At 41.5% G+C, this 15,988-nt stretch overlaps 1 protein-coding gene across 3 annotated transcripts in view; it reads right to left on the bottom strand.

Moving 5' to 3' along the window:
- The window catches only part of ANKS1A (ankyrin repeat and sterile alpha motif domain containing 1A), a 248,160-nt gene that overhangs the window by 65,271 nt on the left and 166,901 nt on the right, over positions 1–15,988 (bottom strand). For all 3 annotated transcript variants that reach the window (XM_075853521.1, XM_075853522.1, XM_075853523.1), the window contains 2 exons: positions 3,802–3,873; positions 3,597–3,683 (listed from right to left, as the gene is read on the bottom strand). In XM_075853521.1, coding sequence (XP_075709636.1) covers positions 3,597–3,683; positions 3,802–3,873 — 159 coding nt within the window. The remainder of the gene's footprint in view (positions 1–3,596; positions 3,684–3,801; positions 3,874–15,988) is intronic.

Raw genomic sequence — 15,988 nt, 5'->3', positions numbered from 1 at the left:
GCATGATCTCGCAAGATCATGCTAGGTTGTGAATAAAGCTGGGCATGAATGAAGAGAAGTGTATGCTGATTGGTAAGCGTCATACACTTATCCTTACAACACCCACTTGGTTAAACGTTAAAAGTTTTTTTCCCAACCCTGAAGGGGAATATCAGAGGAAAAACACCAACTAGATGTCAGAAAATCTGTCATAATTTATTTAGAAAGGTCCCAGCAATTCAGGAAGTCTAATCCACTCTTTCTTCAGTTTCAAGGCGCTAACAAAGGGAATGTGGTCTCAAAATCTCCCCTATCCAGATGGATTAAAAATGTAGTTACAGAGTACTATACTGGTCAATGTCTTGTGCCTCCTACTGGAATTAAAGCTCATTCCACTCGATCTACTTCTAATTCCAGGGCTGAGTTGGTCCAGGTCTCATTTGATCAACTATGCTGAGCGGCAACATGATGTTCACCTTGTACGTTTGTGAAACACTACAAATGGGACATCTCTGCCAACACAGCGTTGGTCTTTGGAAGACGAGTGCGTGAAATGGCGTCTCTGTGATACCCTACCCTCTGTTTCACATTGCTATCTATATCCCTTTGGTATGGGCTGCCGAAGGACGAAATGTTAAGTTCAAATTTACTTACCAAAATGTTCCTTTCCATAAGTTCTGAGGCAGCACAATATCCCTCTGCATTGAAATCATTGCTACATACTTAAGGTCCTTTTACACGGCCGACGAGGGCTGTGTAAACGTGTGTCGATCAACGATACAGCTCGTTGATCGGTGCTCGTTTGCTCCTTTCACAAGAAGCTATGTATGAGGACAAGCGCTCCTTACACCAATTGCTCGTTTTTATCTTGTCGGGAGATGTGCTGCCGGCAAGGATAATAGCTTCTGCATTTAAAACGATGTTATCAGTCGATTGCACGGTTTGTTGCTGTCTCTAGTCGTGTTTTGTGGAGCTATCAGCATGTTAATTGGTTGATTGTTAATTAATGTGTGTTTTCTTCTGTCCTAGTAGGAAAAAGTGTGTTAACCCTTTGGTGTGTGCTGCCTCAGAACTCATGGAAAGCAATATTTCGGTAAGTAAATTTTAACTTTTACACAAACGATTAAAGGAGGAAAAGCACCCACACGGTGTTATGCAATTTTTCCTGAATACACCAATACTCCATTTGTGGCCATAAACTGCTCAGAAGGGAAGGAATGCTATTTGGCTTTTGGAGGACAGATTTTGCTGGAATAGTTTTCAAGTGGCATGATACATTTGCAGAGCCCCTAAAGTAGCAGTACAATGAAACATGCTCATCTAGGGGTGTTGTGTCGATTTTCATCCCCACAGGTTTTTAATGGAATTTATTAGAATTGGGTCATGAAAACAAAAAAAATGTTATTTAAATTTTTTTTTATTTTTAAACAAAAACCCTGCTACTCTCAAGTGAGCAACGAGAACGGATTGGCGACCAGAAATTCTGCTGTATTTTATGAGTGAGGATACCCTTCCTACCAGGGGAAAATCTACATGACAGATGGCATTGATACCTAACAGGTAACTCGGACAGTGGGCAATCTACGGACACCGCAGGGCGATGGTGACCGGGTACTGCGACAGGTGATGGCTGGGCACAGGTCACAGCAGGGGGAGGGCACTTAGGGTGGATAAACAGATGAATTAGTTAGAAAAATAGTTGAATCCAGCACCTGAAAAATAAAACTTCAAATTTTATTGAAACAAACAGCTTATTTTAGCGCTCGAAACGCATAAGACTTGGGAACCCCCCGCTTCTGACTTTTAATATGTTTCAATAAAATTTGAAGTTTTATATTTCAAGTGCTGGATTCAACTATTTCTCTATTGGAATTACACTAGCCAGTGCAGCTGGTTCCTCCGTACATCTGAAGTCCGGCAGTCTCCACAATTCCTTGATGTTGGTCTGGGTGATTACTCTTTTTCTATTTTGTTACTTTCTATTAGAAGAATTAGCCAGTGGGCAGCAAAGGAGTAATCACTGGTCAGATCAGAGGGTTTTATCACTTTTTCTGATCCTACAATCTCTCTTCATGAACACGACCAGCTCTGACAAGCAGTACACTCACAGGTTAACGGGTTGAATAGGACTAGAAATTTTGACTACATTCTTGTGACTTTTTCAGTCGGCAACAGGTTAAATAACATAGGATGTGTGCCAGGTCACATAACACATGAAGACCATCTGACCAGTGCCATGTTTAGTCCTACTAAGTTGGCCCATGGATGCATCCTGTGTATTGACCCGACATAGGTCCTAGGTCACGTAACCCAGTGGCTAACTGAACGCTGCTCAATGACCCTTGGGGACGATGTGACCGTCGCCATGTTTAATCCTATTCAGTTAGCTCATGGATGCATTACACAGAACATGGCCTACACCATTTGATTGTATAGAAACAGGGGTCTAAGGAAGTGGTTTAAGTAACATTTTGAACTTTTGTTCCCAACTATATGGCTCCCTATGTTATAAATAAATGGAATACCCATGTAATGATATTGTTTATATGCAGAGTGTATGACAACCACATTTGAAATGCATCGTCATAAGACCAGAGGGAACCTACTGTATAGACCCTTTGACGCAATCAGGAGGAGGATCATGCCTGTTACTAGTTTGCCTCAATCTGAACTGCTGGGAGCCTACATGGACATGTTGTTTTGAGGACAATCACTGACAGACAGTGCTCTGGTCTTGCTAAAGCAGCTTATAGCACCCATAAACTCTAGTTCGGGCGAATGTACAGGATGCCCTCCCTTTTAGAGTTTATATTAAGTAAATTGTAGAAGTGGTCTCTCTACCTTGTCATTCATTCAGAATTTAACAGTAATAGAATGTCTTTGAAAAAATATATATGCATCACACTTATAAAGACATCAGGTAAATGGAGACAAATATATCTAAACTCAGCAGTGGCTTCTTTATTAGGTACACCTTTCAAGTACTAGGTACAATCCCCCTTTTTTATTACGCTGGTTATTCAACCTAATAAAAAGCCTCTGGCAAATTCTGCAACCGCAGATTGAAGCCGCCGCCCCCTTGCCCGTGCATATGCCATAAATGTCTGATAAGACGCGGGTGCGGTCTCTGGGACCGAACCTTTCTAGAACGAAGCACCCTGACCCCCGTCCTACCTTCTTTGATTGACACGGTGGTAGAGAGTACGGAAACAGTCGACCTTACTGAGCTACGCAGTTTCCGTAACTCCAATAGCAGTGAATAGGAGTTCCAGAAACAGCGTAGCACAGTGAGCTACACTGTATCCGTAGTTCCAAATTTCAAGTAGCAGAATATCCTCTGGATATGCCATGAAGAACATATGGGAAAACCTCTTTAAAGCTTTTGAGAATCTGTAAGTATACACGGCAATGATGCAACTATGTAAAAGGGGCGATGTAACTATGATTCTGTTGTATTTTTTATCATTATAACAGAGCAGACCTCTCCCCATACTATGCTGCCCTAAAACAGCTGATAGACACGATTATATAGAGAAATGTTAAGACTAGTTCCCAACACAGCTTAAAGAAATAAAAAAAGTTAAGCAGTTAGTTGATAACATTATTTTTCTCTAAACCTGATTTGAAGCATCGATGAACTTCACTCCTTTGTAACTTATGGAAAGCGTAATCCTTGGAATTTTCTTCATATTCTCTGTGGACTTCTGTAAGTACATTTATTACATTAAGTAAATTTTAGTTAACACTACATCTTTGTATCATCATTCAAGACATATGTAATCTAAAAAGTTCCATATAAAACGAAATTAAAAAAAATCTCACCCTCATTTTAGCACATGCATCTTGGGTGGATTCTGTCCCTCGTAGATCTTTAATTAGCATAGATCCTAAATACTGCTTAACAGATAAGGGGTAGGAGAAGAATTCATTAAAGAACAAAAACAAAAATCAATATGACATTTTTAGAATATGGTCGCAATCTTGCCAGAAAGCATCTAAAAATACAACCATACCACTTACGTATGTGTAGTAGGCATGTATTCAGTACACCCTTCATTGTTTTGCTGCTTTATGTTTTAGTAGTTTGCTAAAAATCCAAGCTTTAATGGCAAATTTGAATTTGCATGCAATTTTTACCTAAAATAACTGGTGCAAAAATACACAGAGGCGACGGAGTATTAATTACTGCATTATGACATGTTACATGTGCTCTGTAAACACTTTGATGGCAAAGTAGCTGTTAGAGGTGTGCAACAGGATTTTTGATCGTAAAATCGTGTTCTCGTACAATTCATCGGGGGACAGGGATCGTGGGTATAAGCTTCTGCCACTAGAAAGTGACACGAAGCATTAAGTGTTCACTCCTCCTACACACACTGTACCCCTCATGCAGACATTGAACAAATCAGTTTTTACAGAAGCAGTATGAGCAACCATTAGAAGCCAACAGTAGGTAAAACCGTAAACCTATAATAAAACTCGATGGGTCAAAACCGCTAACGAGAGGAACTAGTAACATGCCCAAAAATCTAAAAAAATAAAAAAAGGAACTGGATGGGAGATGTCCCCCAACGAAATTTATGAAAGGATTTTACGACGAGTACTCAAAAAAAACTATTTTGTCATTGGGGCATATAGACCATGGGATGTACTAAAGATGTACCCAGGGGAAGTAACAAGAAACACTGCCTAACCAGTTGACATTCACTGCTACCTGCAGAAATTAATGACCAGAAAAAACATGTGGGGATGCAAACGTGTGCAACTTATAGAACAGAGAAAGGTATAGAAATAGACAGGCAACGTCAGTACGCCCCAGTGGAGCAGAGGCCCGGTGGCATGCTAGCCAAAGTGCCCCCTCCGTGCTGAAGGCATGAGCTTATTAGATGGCGAGTGAGAGTACTGCTCTCAGTGCGATAGCCTTGGATGATGTGCGGCCAGACAAGGAGATTTGTGACCACATCGAGATGTTGTAGAGAGAGTTCCCCCGTATGGGAAAAAGGCCTAAAAAAGAAATTACTGCATCAAAGACCAGGTCGAGGTCCCGGGGTGTTGTGAGCCAAACATAAGGAGAGCCGAGGGTCGACCCATTGGAGAGCAGTCCGCACATTAGGGAGGAAATGAAGACCGAGCCCCAGATCAAAAAAACTGATGAAAATTTCTCAAGCTAGCATAGACAAGACTTCCAGGTCCTGTGAAGAACAGGAGATGGGGGAAGGTCATCTGGCCTTCAGTAAGGCAGTAATTACTCACTGAGAGAAACTAGATCTCAGGACTATGGCTTGAGGAAGCGTGGTGCCAAAAGTAGTGACTCGAAGGGCTAGTCGGAGACTGAACCAGTTGCTGAACTGTAGGTCAATTTGTTGGATCAAGTAGGCGACCGTGTTGGCATAGTTAGACAAAGGCCGTGGACACCCCGTGAAGAAAAAACTTGCAAAAGAGAGGCCCTGGGTAATAGTTGGCGAGGATAGACCCTGGTGGAGTGCACAACATATCACCAAGGGAGAAGAATAGGATGATCCATTGAAGGGTAATCAATCCCAGCGGGCCAGAAACTCCTGATGAAGGGGGCGAATGCAACACATAGCGTATGAGCAAGGCTTCCATAGAGGAAGTACCCCCAGAAGACAAGATAATAATAAGTTTGTAGAGTGTCTAAGATTTAAAAGGCTACTAAACTTTTAAAAACGTTTGATGTGTCATCGTGACATGTAAGAAGTTTTGATTGGTGGGGGTCTGAGCACGGAGACCCCTACTGATTGCTAAAACAAAGCGGCAGAAGTACCCAGGTAAGAGCTGTACCAATTTGTTTCTGATCGGCTTTCCTTGGAAAGTCGAGAGAACGGTGTACAGGCTCAATAGAATGTCTATTAGCCTGTATACACCGCGCATTTGGTTCTCCGAAAAAAGCTGATCAGAAACAAAGCGTCACAGCGCTCACCCAAGCACTTCTGCTGCTTTTTTAAAGTGTTGTAACACTTTAAAGGCTGTCCCAGCTTAAAATCAGGAGTGGGCCTGTACCAGGATATTGTCCAAGCAGGAGATGAGAGAGAACCTCCTGTACCAGAATACTGCCAAGTGCGTGGCGAGCACACAAAAGGCCAAAGAAAAGCTGAGGGAACTTGGGGCGTGAGAGGGCTTGACACTAGGAGCCTCAGAAATGATCTCATCCAGTCTGGGACAAAGACGACAGGAGTAGGAAAAGAGAAGACCCGAGCAGGAACTTGGAAGCTGAATCAGCTACCCAAGGTTGAACCACAGAGTGTAGTGAGATCATCCCTATAAATGCTGTAAAATTAAACCATAGTCTCTTGGCAAGGGCACTTGCAGTGCCAACGCAGTGGAAATCCCCCAAAAGTGACCCCATTTGGAAAACGACACCCCTCAAGGAATTATCTAGGGGTAGTGTGAGCATTTTGACCGCATAGGTTTTTTGCAGAAAATATTGGAAGTAGGCTGTGAAAATTAAAATCTACATTTTTTTCCCCAAAAATGTAGGTTTGGCAAATTTTTTCTAATTTCCACAAGGACTAAAAGGAGAAAAAGCACCACCAAATTTGTAAAGCAATTTGTCCCAAGTAAAACAATACCCCAAAGTGGTCAGAAATGGCTGTTTGGACATACGGCAGGGCTTAGAGGGGAAAGAGCGCCATTTGGCTTATGGAGCTCAAATTTAGCAGGAATCGTTCGTGGAGGCCATGTCACATTTGCAAAGCCCCTGAGGGACCAAAACAGTAAAAACGCCCAAAAAGTGATGCCATTTAGGAAACTACACCCCTTGAGGAATTCATCAAGTGGTATAGTGAGCATTTTGACCCCACAGATGTTTCATAGAATTTATCAGACTTGGGCCGTGAAAATAAAAACAATCCCTTTTCTTCAATAAGACGTAGGATTAGCTCAAAATGTTTCATTTTCTCATAAAATAACGGGAAAAAATAACCCCAAAATTTGTAAACCCATTCCTCCAGAGTACGGCAATACCCCATTTGTGGTCATAAACCGCTGTTTGGACACATGGCAGGGTTCAGAAGGGAAGGAGCAGCATTTGGCTTTTGGAGTGCAGATTTTGCTGGACTGGTTTCAGGTCGCTATGTCCAATTTGAAAAGCCCCTGTGGGACCAAAACAGTGGAAACCTCCCAGAAGTGACCACATTTTGGAAGCCACACCCCTCAAGGTATTCACCTAGAGGTGTAGTGAGCATGTTAACCCCGCAGGTGTTTCAGAAATTAGTGTGCACTCTATGTTGCCGAGTGAAAATGCGATTTGTTTCCATAGATATGCCAATATATGGTGCCCAGCTTGTGCCACCATAACAAGACAGCTCTCTAATTATTATGCGGTGTTTTCACGGTTTTAGAAACACCCTACACGTGGCCCTAATATTTTGCCTGGACATTCGACCAGGCTCAGGAGTGAAAGCGCACCATGCGATATTGGAGGCCTAATATGGGGATTTACAAAGTATTGGTTCACAATTGCAGAGGATTTGATGTGAAGTAATAAAAGAAACCACTGGAAACCATTTTGGAAACTACACCCCTCAAGGTATTTATTAAAGGTGTGTAGTGAGCATTTTCAACCCACAGGTATTTTCCATAAATGATTGCGCTGTGGATGGTGCAAATTAATTGCAATTTTTCCCCAGATATGCCATTTCGGTGGCAAATATGTGGTGCCCAACTTGTGCCACTGGAGACACACATCCCAAAAATTGTTAAAAGGGTTCTCCTGGGTATGGCGATGCCAGATATGTGGAAGTAAATTGCTGTTTGGGCACGTCCGTAGGTTTTCAGAGTGGAGGGATCGCCATTTGGCTTTTGGAGCGTGGATTTGGCTTGGTAGTAGTTTTGTTTGGAGCATTAATGGTATTTCAGTTTATAATGTGGGGGTACATGTAAGCTGGGCAGAGTACATCAGGGACAAAGTCATCTAATAATGGGGTACAAAAAAAACAATAAAATAATCCATAGATATTTCTTACGCTGTCAAGCAATCCTTTCTGCACAGGCCAGTGTCGCACTGATAAATGTCCTTCCTCATCCCCCTTTTGGTCCACGCACGCACTGCACTTTTGCAGTTTGGGGAATTTTGCTGGGAAAGTGTTGTCCTGGTATAATACAGGCACCCTTGCTTCCAGAAGATATCTAGGAGTCCTCCCCTTCCTGGTTCCCTAATTTTAGGGCATTGCTAATTCGCCTCTTGAAACAGACGAAGAAATGTTCAAAATAGAGATTTTGCTGATACCCTCACTTATTTATATATACAAAGTGAGTTATGGGGAACCACAAGGTGTACACCACCAAATAATGTAGTTTATTATATTTTGGAAGTAGGGAGAAAGGAAAAGAGTTGTGGTTCCTATTCGAGATTGAAAACAATAAATTGTATTAATATATTTAGTTTAAATATTTCTAAAATGTTTTTCTCAATGTAGGTCAATTATTCAGCAGTTGCAGAGGACCCCTTGTCCTGCACTTAAAGAACAGAATTTGTCTTTTATGCTACTATCATACAACAATAAAGTTGGACTTGGTTATTAGCTGAGCTAAGTATAAATCTAATCCCATAGGCATATTGTATGCTCTGTGTGAATCAGTGTTAGCTGTCAATCATTAAACATTGTATCAGTTTTGTATGCACTGACATTTGTAATGTTTTCTATTTGTAAATAGACTTTGTATCAAATTCTATTGCTGTGCACTAGATGTATTACTATAGGCTTGCTATTTTGTAAATAAATTAACAGGTGCTTTATCTATTTCTTTTGTGCGTTGCACTGTTTGTTATAAACCTGCTATTTCATTGATATTGTCAGTTGTTTGAAGTTCTCTTATATTTGTTGCATATATCAGCGTTAGTTGTTAAATCATATTAGCATAACTTGCAACAGTCAATGCTGGTATTTAATTTTTAATATATAATTTTTATTATTGTCTATTATACAATTTTTCAAAAGAAGAAATGTTCCCCTTGGGCCTGCACAGTTCCATATTTTTTCTTTCCTGGCCTATTGGAGCCTTAACAAATTTTTTGTTTTGACAGACGCAGTGGTATAAGGACTGTTTTTTTTGCGGGATGAGCTGTAGTTTTTATTGGTACAATTTTGGGGTACATGCAACATTTTGATGACATTTGAACCTATTTTTTAGGAGGCCAGGTGATCAAAAAACTGCAATTCTGGCATAGTTTCCTTTTCTTTTTTATACAGTGGTCACCATGCGTTATAAATTACATGTTAACTTTATTCTGCAGTTCAGTACGATTCCAGTGATGCCAAATTTATAGCACTTTGTTTTACAACTTTTTGCACAATAAAATTACTTTTGTAAAAATGACGTATTTTTTCTGTCGCCAAGTTGTGAGAACCATAACTTTTTAACTCTTTAGTTGACGGAGCAGTATGAGGGCTTGTTTTTTGCAAGATAAGCTACAGTTTTTATAGGTACCATTTTTGGATACATGCTACTTTTTGATCACTTTTTATTCCAATATTTTAGGGCTAAGTGATGAAAAATTCTGGTATAGTTTTTTTTTACGCCGTTCACCAAGTGGGATAAATAATATTTTTATAGTTCAGGCTCTTACGGTCGCGGCAATACGAAATATGTACGGTTTCTATATATTTTTTTCAATAATAAAGGACTTAAAAAGGTAAAAGCTTGATTGTGTTTTATTTTATTACTTGAAACTTTTATAATATGTTTTAAAACTTTTTTTTTAGTCCCACTATGGGACTTGAAGGTCCAAATGTCTGTTTTGTTTTTTTTCTAATACATTGCACTACCTATGTAGTGCAATGTATTAGACCTGTCATTCACGGACAGCAAGCGGATTTGGCTTCATCTTCCTGCGGGGCCTAGTCTGCTTCCGTAATAGCAGAGCAGGAGGCCATTGTTAGGCCTCCTGTTGCCATAGCAACAGTCGGCAGCCCTGACTGAAATTCACTTGGTTTTTATTTTTCCAATGTACAATACAAAAGTATACAACATCCCAATGATAAAGTCTCACAGTATTGTATACAGAACACAGAAAAAGCTTGCACCTTTAGCCATCAGAAACGTGCCTCGGACATTGACATACTGACGTATTAACAGACAAAAAAACAAACATAAAAACAGACATACAAAGAGTGGTGGTGATAAATACAAGCAATTATATACATATGAGATGTCAAAAAGGAACAGGATGATACAGGATACGAAAACCATGTATCAGTTAGCACAGATACATTCAAAGAGTGACAGAGTTCTTACGGAGCAGAAGTTGAACATGGGGTAACTCCGTCCAAGGGGCCCATTGAGACAAACACTTCTGCCTAGAACCTTTAGATGTAGCAAAGTGCAATTCGTAATAGAAGTGAAGTGAAACCCTGTTTAGCACATCCGAGAGATTCAGAGCCTCAGCTGTTTTCCATCTCTTGGCTATATGGAATCTGGAAGCGATAAGAATATGGCTTATTGGCCACCTATATTCTAGAGGGATCTCATCCATCTGCATATCCAATAAAGCCAATGCAGGGGAAGGTAAAAGTTCTGCTCCCATTAATTCTGATATGTAGCGGAAGATACGCTTCCAGAATGGGTAGACTGATTTACATGTCCACCATAGATGAAATAATGTGCCCCTTGCTCCACATTCCCTCCAACAAAAAGGAGAAGCCCCGGCTTGCATATGTTGTAGGTGTGAGGTACCAACGAAACTGAATTTTCCTAACGGCTTCTATATGATTGACACATTTGGATGTGAGTGATGTAAAGCAGCCCTCCAGTCCTCCTCCGAGAACTCCCGACCCATATCCGTCTCCCACTGAGACATGTATTTCAATTTGAGAAATAAGCTGTGGGTGTTTAAGGACAAGTAAGCTGAGGCCAAACCTTTCAGCGATGTTATATCCGAATCCAAGACTCTTTGAAACACCGAAGATGGTCCAGAGGCCTGGAGAGCTGCTGAACCCCTCTGAAGAAAGTGTCTAATTTGCAGAAACATAAACAAGTGAGTATTCGGGATATGGAATTTAGCCTGTAAGTCCGCAAATGAGCTTAATTGCAACCCATCAAACAGGTCAGATATCTGCTGTATGCCGGCTTGGCACCACACCGAGAGGTCTAAATTAGGTATCCAGTGGGAAAGACATATGAATGGGCATTTCATTAGGGAACAATGATGCACTTTATATACCTTAACCGCTTTGCTCCACATCTGAATCATATGCCTAGTTGTAGGTAAAGAGCTGAGGTCAGTTTGCGAACCTACTAAAAACACCCAGTAAGGCAGCTTTAATATCTGATCGAAAGGTATGGACACTATTTGTGTCCACTGAGTTTTAACCTTCGGGTCCCAACAATACCTAACCGCCGCCAGGGCAGCGGCCTCGGCAGCCCTGATTGCATGGCAGGGCTACCGATCTGCTAGCAACTTCTAAGATGCAGCGATTGCTTTCGATGGATGCATCTAAGGGGTTAATGGCAGGGATCGGAGCTAGCTCCGGTTCCTGACGTTTACAGGTGGATGTCAGCTGTAACATACAGTTGACAGCCACCGCTGATGACACCGGCTAAGCTGCTAAGCAGGCGCCATCTTGCCGTTGGCAACGGAAGCCTTTCAGGCCCCGCCTCTGGGCGGGGGCTAGATGTTTTCCGTCCTAGGCAGACCGGGAAGCCACTATTAAGCCACCGGAACCCTGGAAATTTCATTGCTGGGGTGCCGATGAGCTGCAGACACCTTAAATGCAGCGATCGCTTTTGACCGCTGCATTTAAAGGGTTAATGGCGGGGAAGTAAGCCAATTTTGGTCCCTGCCATTACAGCCGGATGTCAACTGTAATACACCGCTGACATCCGGTAACAACGGCACAAACTCCGCTTCTGAGCCGGTGCCAGCCATTTGCCGTATGGATACAGCAAAATGCGGGAAGCACTGGCTTTCATGACGTATCCATACGGCAAGTGTAGGGAAGGGGTTAAAGGCTATGGAAACCTTTGTGCATGGAAAATTAATATACATGCGTGTCACTAAGTCACTGCAGAAAACAGTTGCACTTATCTGATTTATGCATTGAGCTTTACTTTTTATGGCTTCAGCATCTGTCATAACCTTTTTGCAAGCTTTACTCCATTCAAACTTCTGGTCTAGGGGCGTTCCTCAGCACAGGTCACATGCTCTCTTCTCTGTCTGTGTGGGTAAGCACAGTCTTCTGCTCCCCCTTCAGTCCCACCCGCTCACTTTAGCTGCTTATAAGGCCGTTTTGCATAACCACACCCACACAGTTGCACAGTGTGTCTATGTATTATTTTATCGTGACACATTGGACTTTGTTACTGGTAAAACTTGGTCGATACATTTAGTATTTAATTGTGGAAAAAGCACCAATATTTAGAAATAATTTCAAAAAATGTTTTTCATTATTCTATATTTAAATGTCTCCGCTTGTAAGACAAATAGTTATACCACACAAAAATGTTGCGAATTAACATTTCCCATATGTCTACTGTAGATTGGCATAGGCTTTTGAACATCCTTCTATTTTTCTAGGGTGTTACAAGGGTTAGAACATTAGCAGCAATTTTTCAAGAAAATTTCAAAAGGCTATTTTCTCAGGGACAAGTTCAGTTATGAAGTGGCTTTGACGGGCCCATACAATAAAAACCCCATAAAATCACCCATTTTAGGAAGTTTCTTAACCCTTTAAGGCAAAAATTTATTTTATTTTTTTTCAGAAATTAATGTTTAATCCTTTTTTTTCTGTAACACAGAAGGTTTCAATAGAGAAACACAACTGAGTACTTATTGCCCAAATTCTGAAGTTTTTAGAAATATCCCATATGTGGCCCTAGTGTGCGAATTTACTGAAGCACAGGCCTGAGAAGCAATGGAGCAACTAGAGGATTTGGGGGCCTTAGTTTTGAGAAGGTCTTGTGGTACTAAAACAGTGGCAGTTTATGCCGGATTGGTTTTTTGGCGCCATGTCGCATTTGCAAAACCCAATAGAACCCGAGGACAGTGGAAGCCCCCAAGTAGTGACCCCATTTTGGAAACTACACCCCTCAAGGCTTTCATCATTTGCCTGGACATATGATAGGGCTCAGAAGTGAAGAGCATCATGTGCATTTGAGGTCTATTTAAAGCATTGATTCACAATTGCAGGGCCCTGAGGTCAAATTGTAAAACAAACCCTTTAGAAGTGACTAAAACTACACGCCCTAACCCTTTCAGGACCAAGCTCATTTTGGCCTTCAGGGCCAGCCCCATTTTTTCAAATCTGCCATGTGTCACTTGATGTAGTAAAAACTCTGGAATGCTCTTACCTATCCAAGCGATTCTGTGATTGCTTTCTCGTGACATATTGTACTTTGTTAGTGGAAAAATGTGGTCGATAAAATCATTGCTTATTTGTGAAAACACCAAAATTGAGAAAATTTGCAAAAATCAAGATTTTTCTCATTTGAACTGTATCTGCTTGTAAAACAGATAGTAACTATTTTGTGTGGTATTACTATTTCACATATTCCATGTCTACTTTATGTTTGCATCATTTTTGCAATGTTTTTTTTATTTTTCTAGGACGTTACAAGGCTTAGAACTTTAGCAGCAATTTCTCACATTTTCAAGAAAATTTCAAAAAGCTATATTTTCAGAGACGAGTTCAGTTCTGAAGTGGATTTGAGGGGCCCATATATTAGAAACCACCATAAAACACCCCATTTTGAAAACTGCACCCCTCAAAGTATTAAAAACAGTATTCAGAAAGTGTTTTAACCTTTAAGGCCTCATTCACACGACAGGTTTATAAAATCGGCCGGCACCCGGCTGCATTAGAAATAATAGACCCCTAATGGGGCTATTCACACGACCGATTTTTTGACGGCCGGGAAAACCGGCCGTCCAAAAATAGGACATGCTCTATTTTCGCCAAAAAATAGGACATGCTCTATTTTCGCCCGGGTACCCGGCCGCCCAGCTCCCATAGAAGTCTATGGGGCCGGGTAATACCCAGCCATCACCGGAATGTGTCCCGAGTGATGGCCGGGTTTCCCGTCGCTTGCGCTCTGTCTCCTCCTCCTCACAGCGCAGAGTGCATGTGAGGAGGAGGAGTTGATGCCATTCGGACGAATGACTGTACGCTGGAGGTAAGTATATACAGACTGTGTTGCAGGGCCGGGGTGTATAGCAGGTGGAAGGGAGCGCTGCGCTGGCTCCCTTCCCCTGCTTATTTTAAAAGCGCCCTGGCCCGGCGACACCTTCGATGGCGCCGTTAGCAGCTGCTGCGGCTGCTACTACTGTAGCGACGCCACTATAGCAGAGCGGGGAGGTATCTCCCCGCTCTGCTATGTGCTAGCCCCACTTTAGCTCCTTGAAGGAGCGGAATCCCCGTGTTTTCGGGGATTCCGCTCCTGGACAGAGCGCTTGATGTCTCTGTCCATATCTGGGCAGTGACATCAGTGGAAACTCCTGAAGCGGAATCCCCGAACACATGGGGATTCCCCTTCAGGAGTTGCCGTTGATGTCACTGTCCAGATCTGCCCGGCCCGGAACGGATGCATAACTTTATGCAAACCGGCCGGGCAAAATGGCCGATTTTACCGGCCGACACTCGGGCGGGACCCGGTCGTGTGAATCCCGCCTTAGGCGTTTCCCAAAAATTTAAGGAAAGTAGGAGGCGAAATTAACAAATTTCATTTATTTTGCCAAAATTAATTTGTAATACATTTTTTTCTGTAACACAGAAGGTTTTACCCAAGAAACGCAACTCAATATTTATTGGACAGATTCTGACGTTTTTAGAAATATCCCACACATGGCCCTAGTGTGCTAATGGACTGAAACAAAGGAGCACCTGGGGATTTTAGGGCCTACTTTTTTTTTTTTGCAATATATTTTAGGCACCATGTCAGGTTTGAAGAGGTCTTGTGGTGCAAAAACAGTGGCACCCCCCAAAAGCAACCCCATTTTGAAAACTACACCCCTCGAGGAATAATTCTAGTGGTATAGTTAGCATATTGACCCCATAGTTGTTTTTGCTGAATTTATTGGAATTAGTCTGTGAAGATGAAAATCTACTTTTTTTTTAATGAAAAAACAAAAATGTTTCTATTTTCTTTACAAGGAACAAAGAAGAAAAAGCACCCCAACATTTGTAAAGCAATTTCTCCTGATTACAGCAATACTCCATATGTGGTAATAAACTGCTGTTTGGACCCACCGCAGGGCACAGAAGTGAAGGAGTTCCATTTGGATTTTGCAGTTTAGATTTTGCTGAAATGGTTTCTGGGGGCCATGTCACATTTGCAGGGCCCCTGAAGTACCAGTACAGTAGAAATTCCCCAAATGTGATCCCATTTTGTAGACTATACCCCTCAAAGAAATAAATTAGAAGTGTAGTGAGCATTTTGATCCCTCAGGTGTTTTATAGATTATTAGAATTGGGCAGTGAAAACGAAAAAATATATTTTTTCCAATAATATTTAGATTTAGCTCATAAGTTTTCATTTTGACAAGGAATATAGGAGAAAAGACACCCCAGAATTTGTTACATAATTTCTCCTGAGTAAGGAAATACCCCATATGTGTTTGTAAACTGCTATTTGGACACACGGCTAGGGTCTAAAGGGAAAAAGAGCAATTTAATTATTGGAGCAGAGTTTTTCCAAATTGATTTTTGATGCCATGTTGGATTGCACTGAGGTACCAGAATTTATCATGAGGTGTAGTGAGCATTTTGACCCCACAGGTTTTGCAGACATTAATACACAATAGATTGCAGATTGAAAGTTGCCATTTTTCCACAGATATGCTATTTCAGTGCCCAATGTGTTATGCTCAGATTGTGCCACCTAAGACATACACCCCATAAATTGTTAAGCGGGTTCTCCAGAGTACAGTAATACCCCATATGTGATCATAAACTGCTGTCAGGCCCAGAGGGAGCGCCATTTGACTTTTTAAGAGAAGATTTTTCTTGGTGGTAGTTTTGTTTAGTGTTTTACTGGTGTTTCAGTTTGTAATATG

The sequence above is a fragment of the Rhinoderma darwinii genome, chromosome 2 (genome assembly GCF_050947455.1).
Source record: "Rhinoderma darwinii isolate aRhiDar2 chromosome 2, aRhiDar2.hap1, whole genome shotgun sequence".
In the NCBI taxonomy this organism is placed as follows: Eukaryota; Metazoa; Chordata; class Amphibia; order Anura; family Rhinodermatidae; genus Rhinoderma; species Rhinoderma darwinii.
Note: the sequence above shows the minus strand (reverse complement) of the source record. Positions and strands in the feature narration are given on the sequence as shown.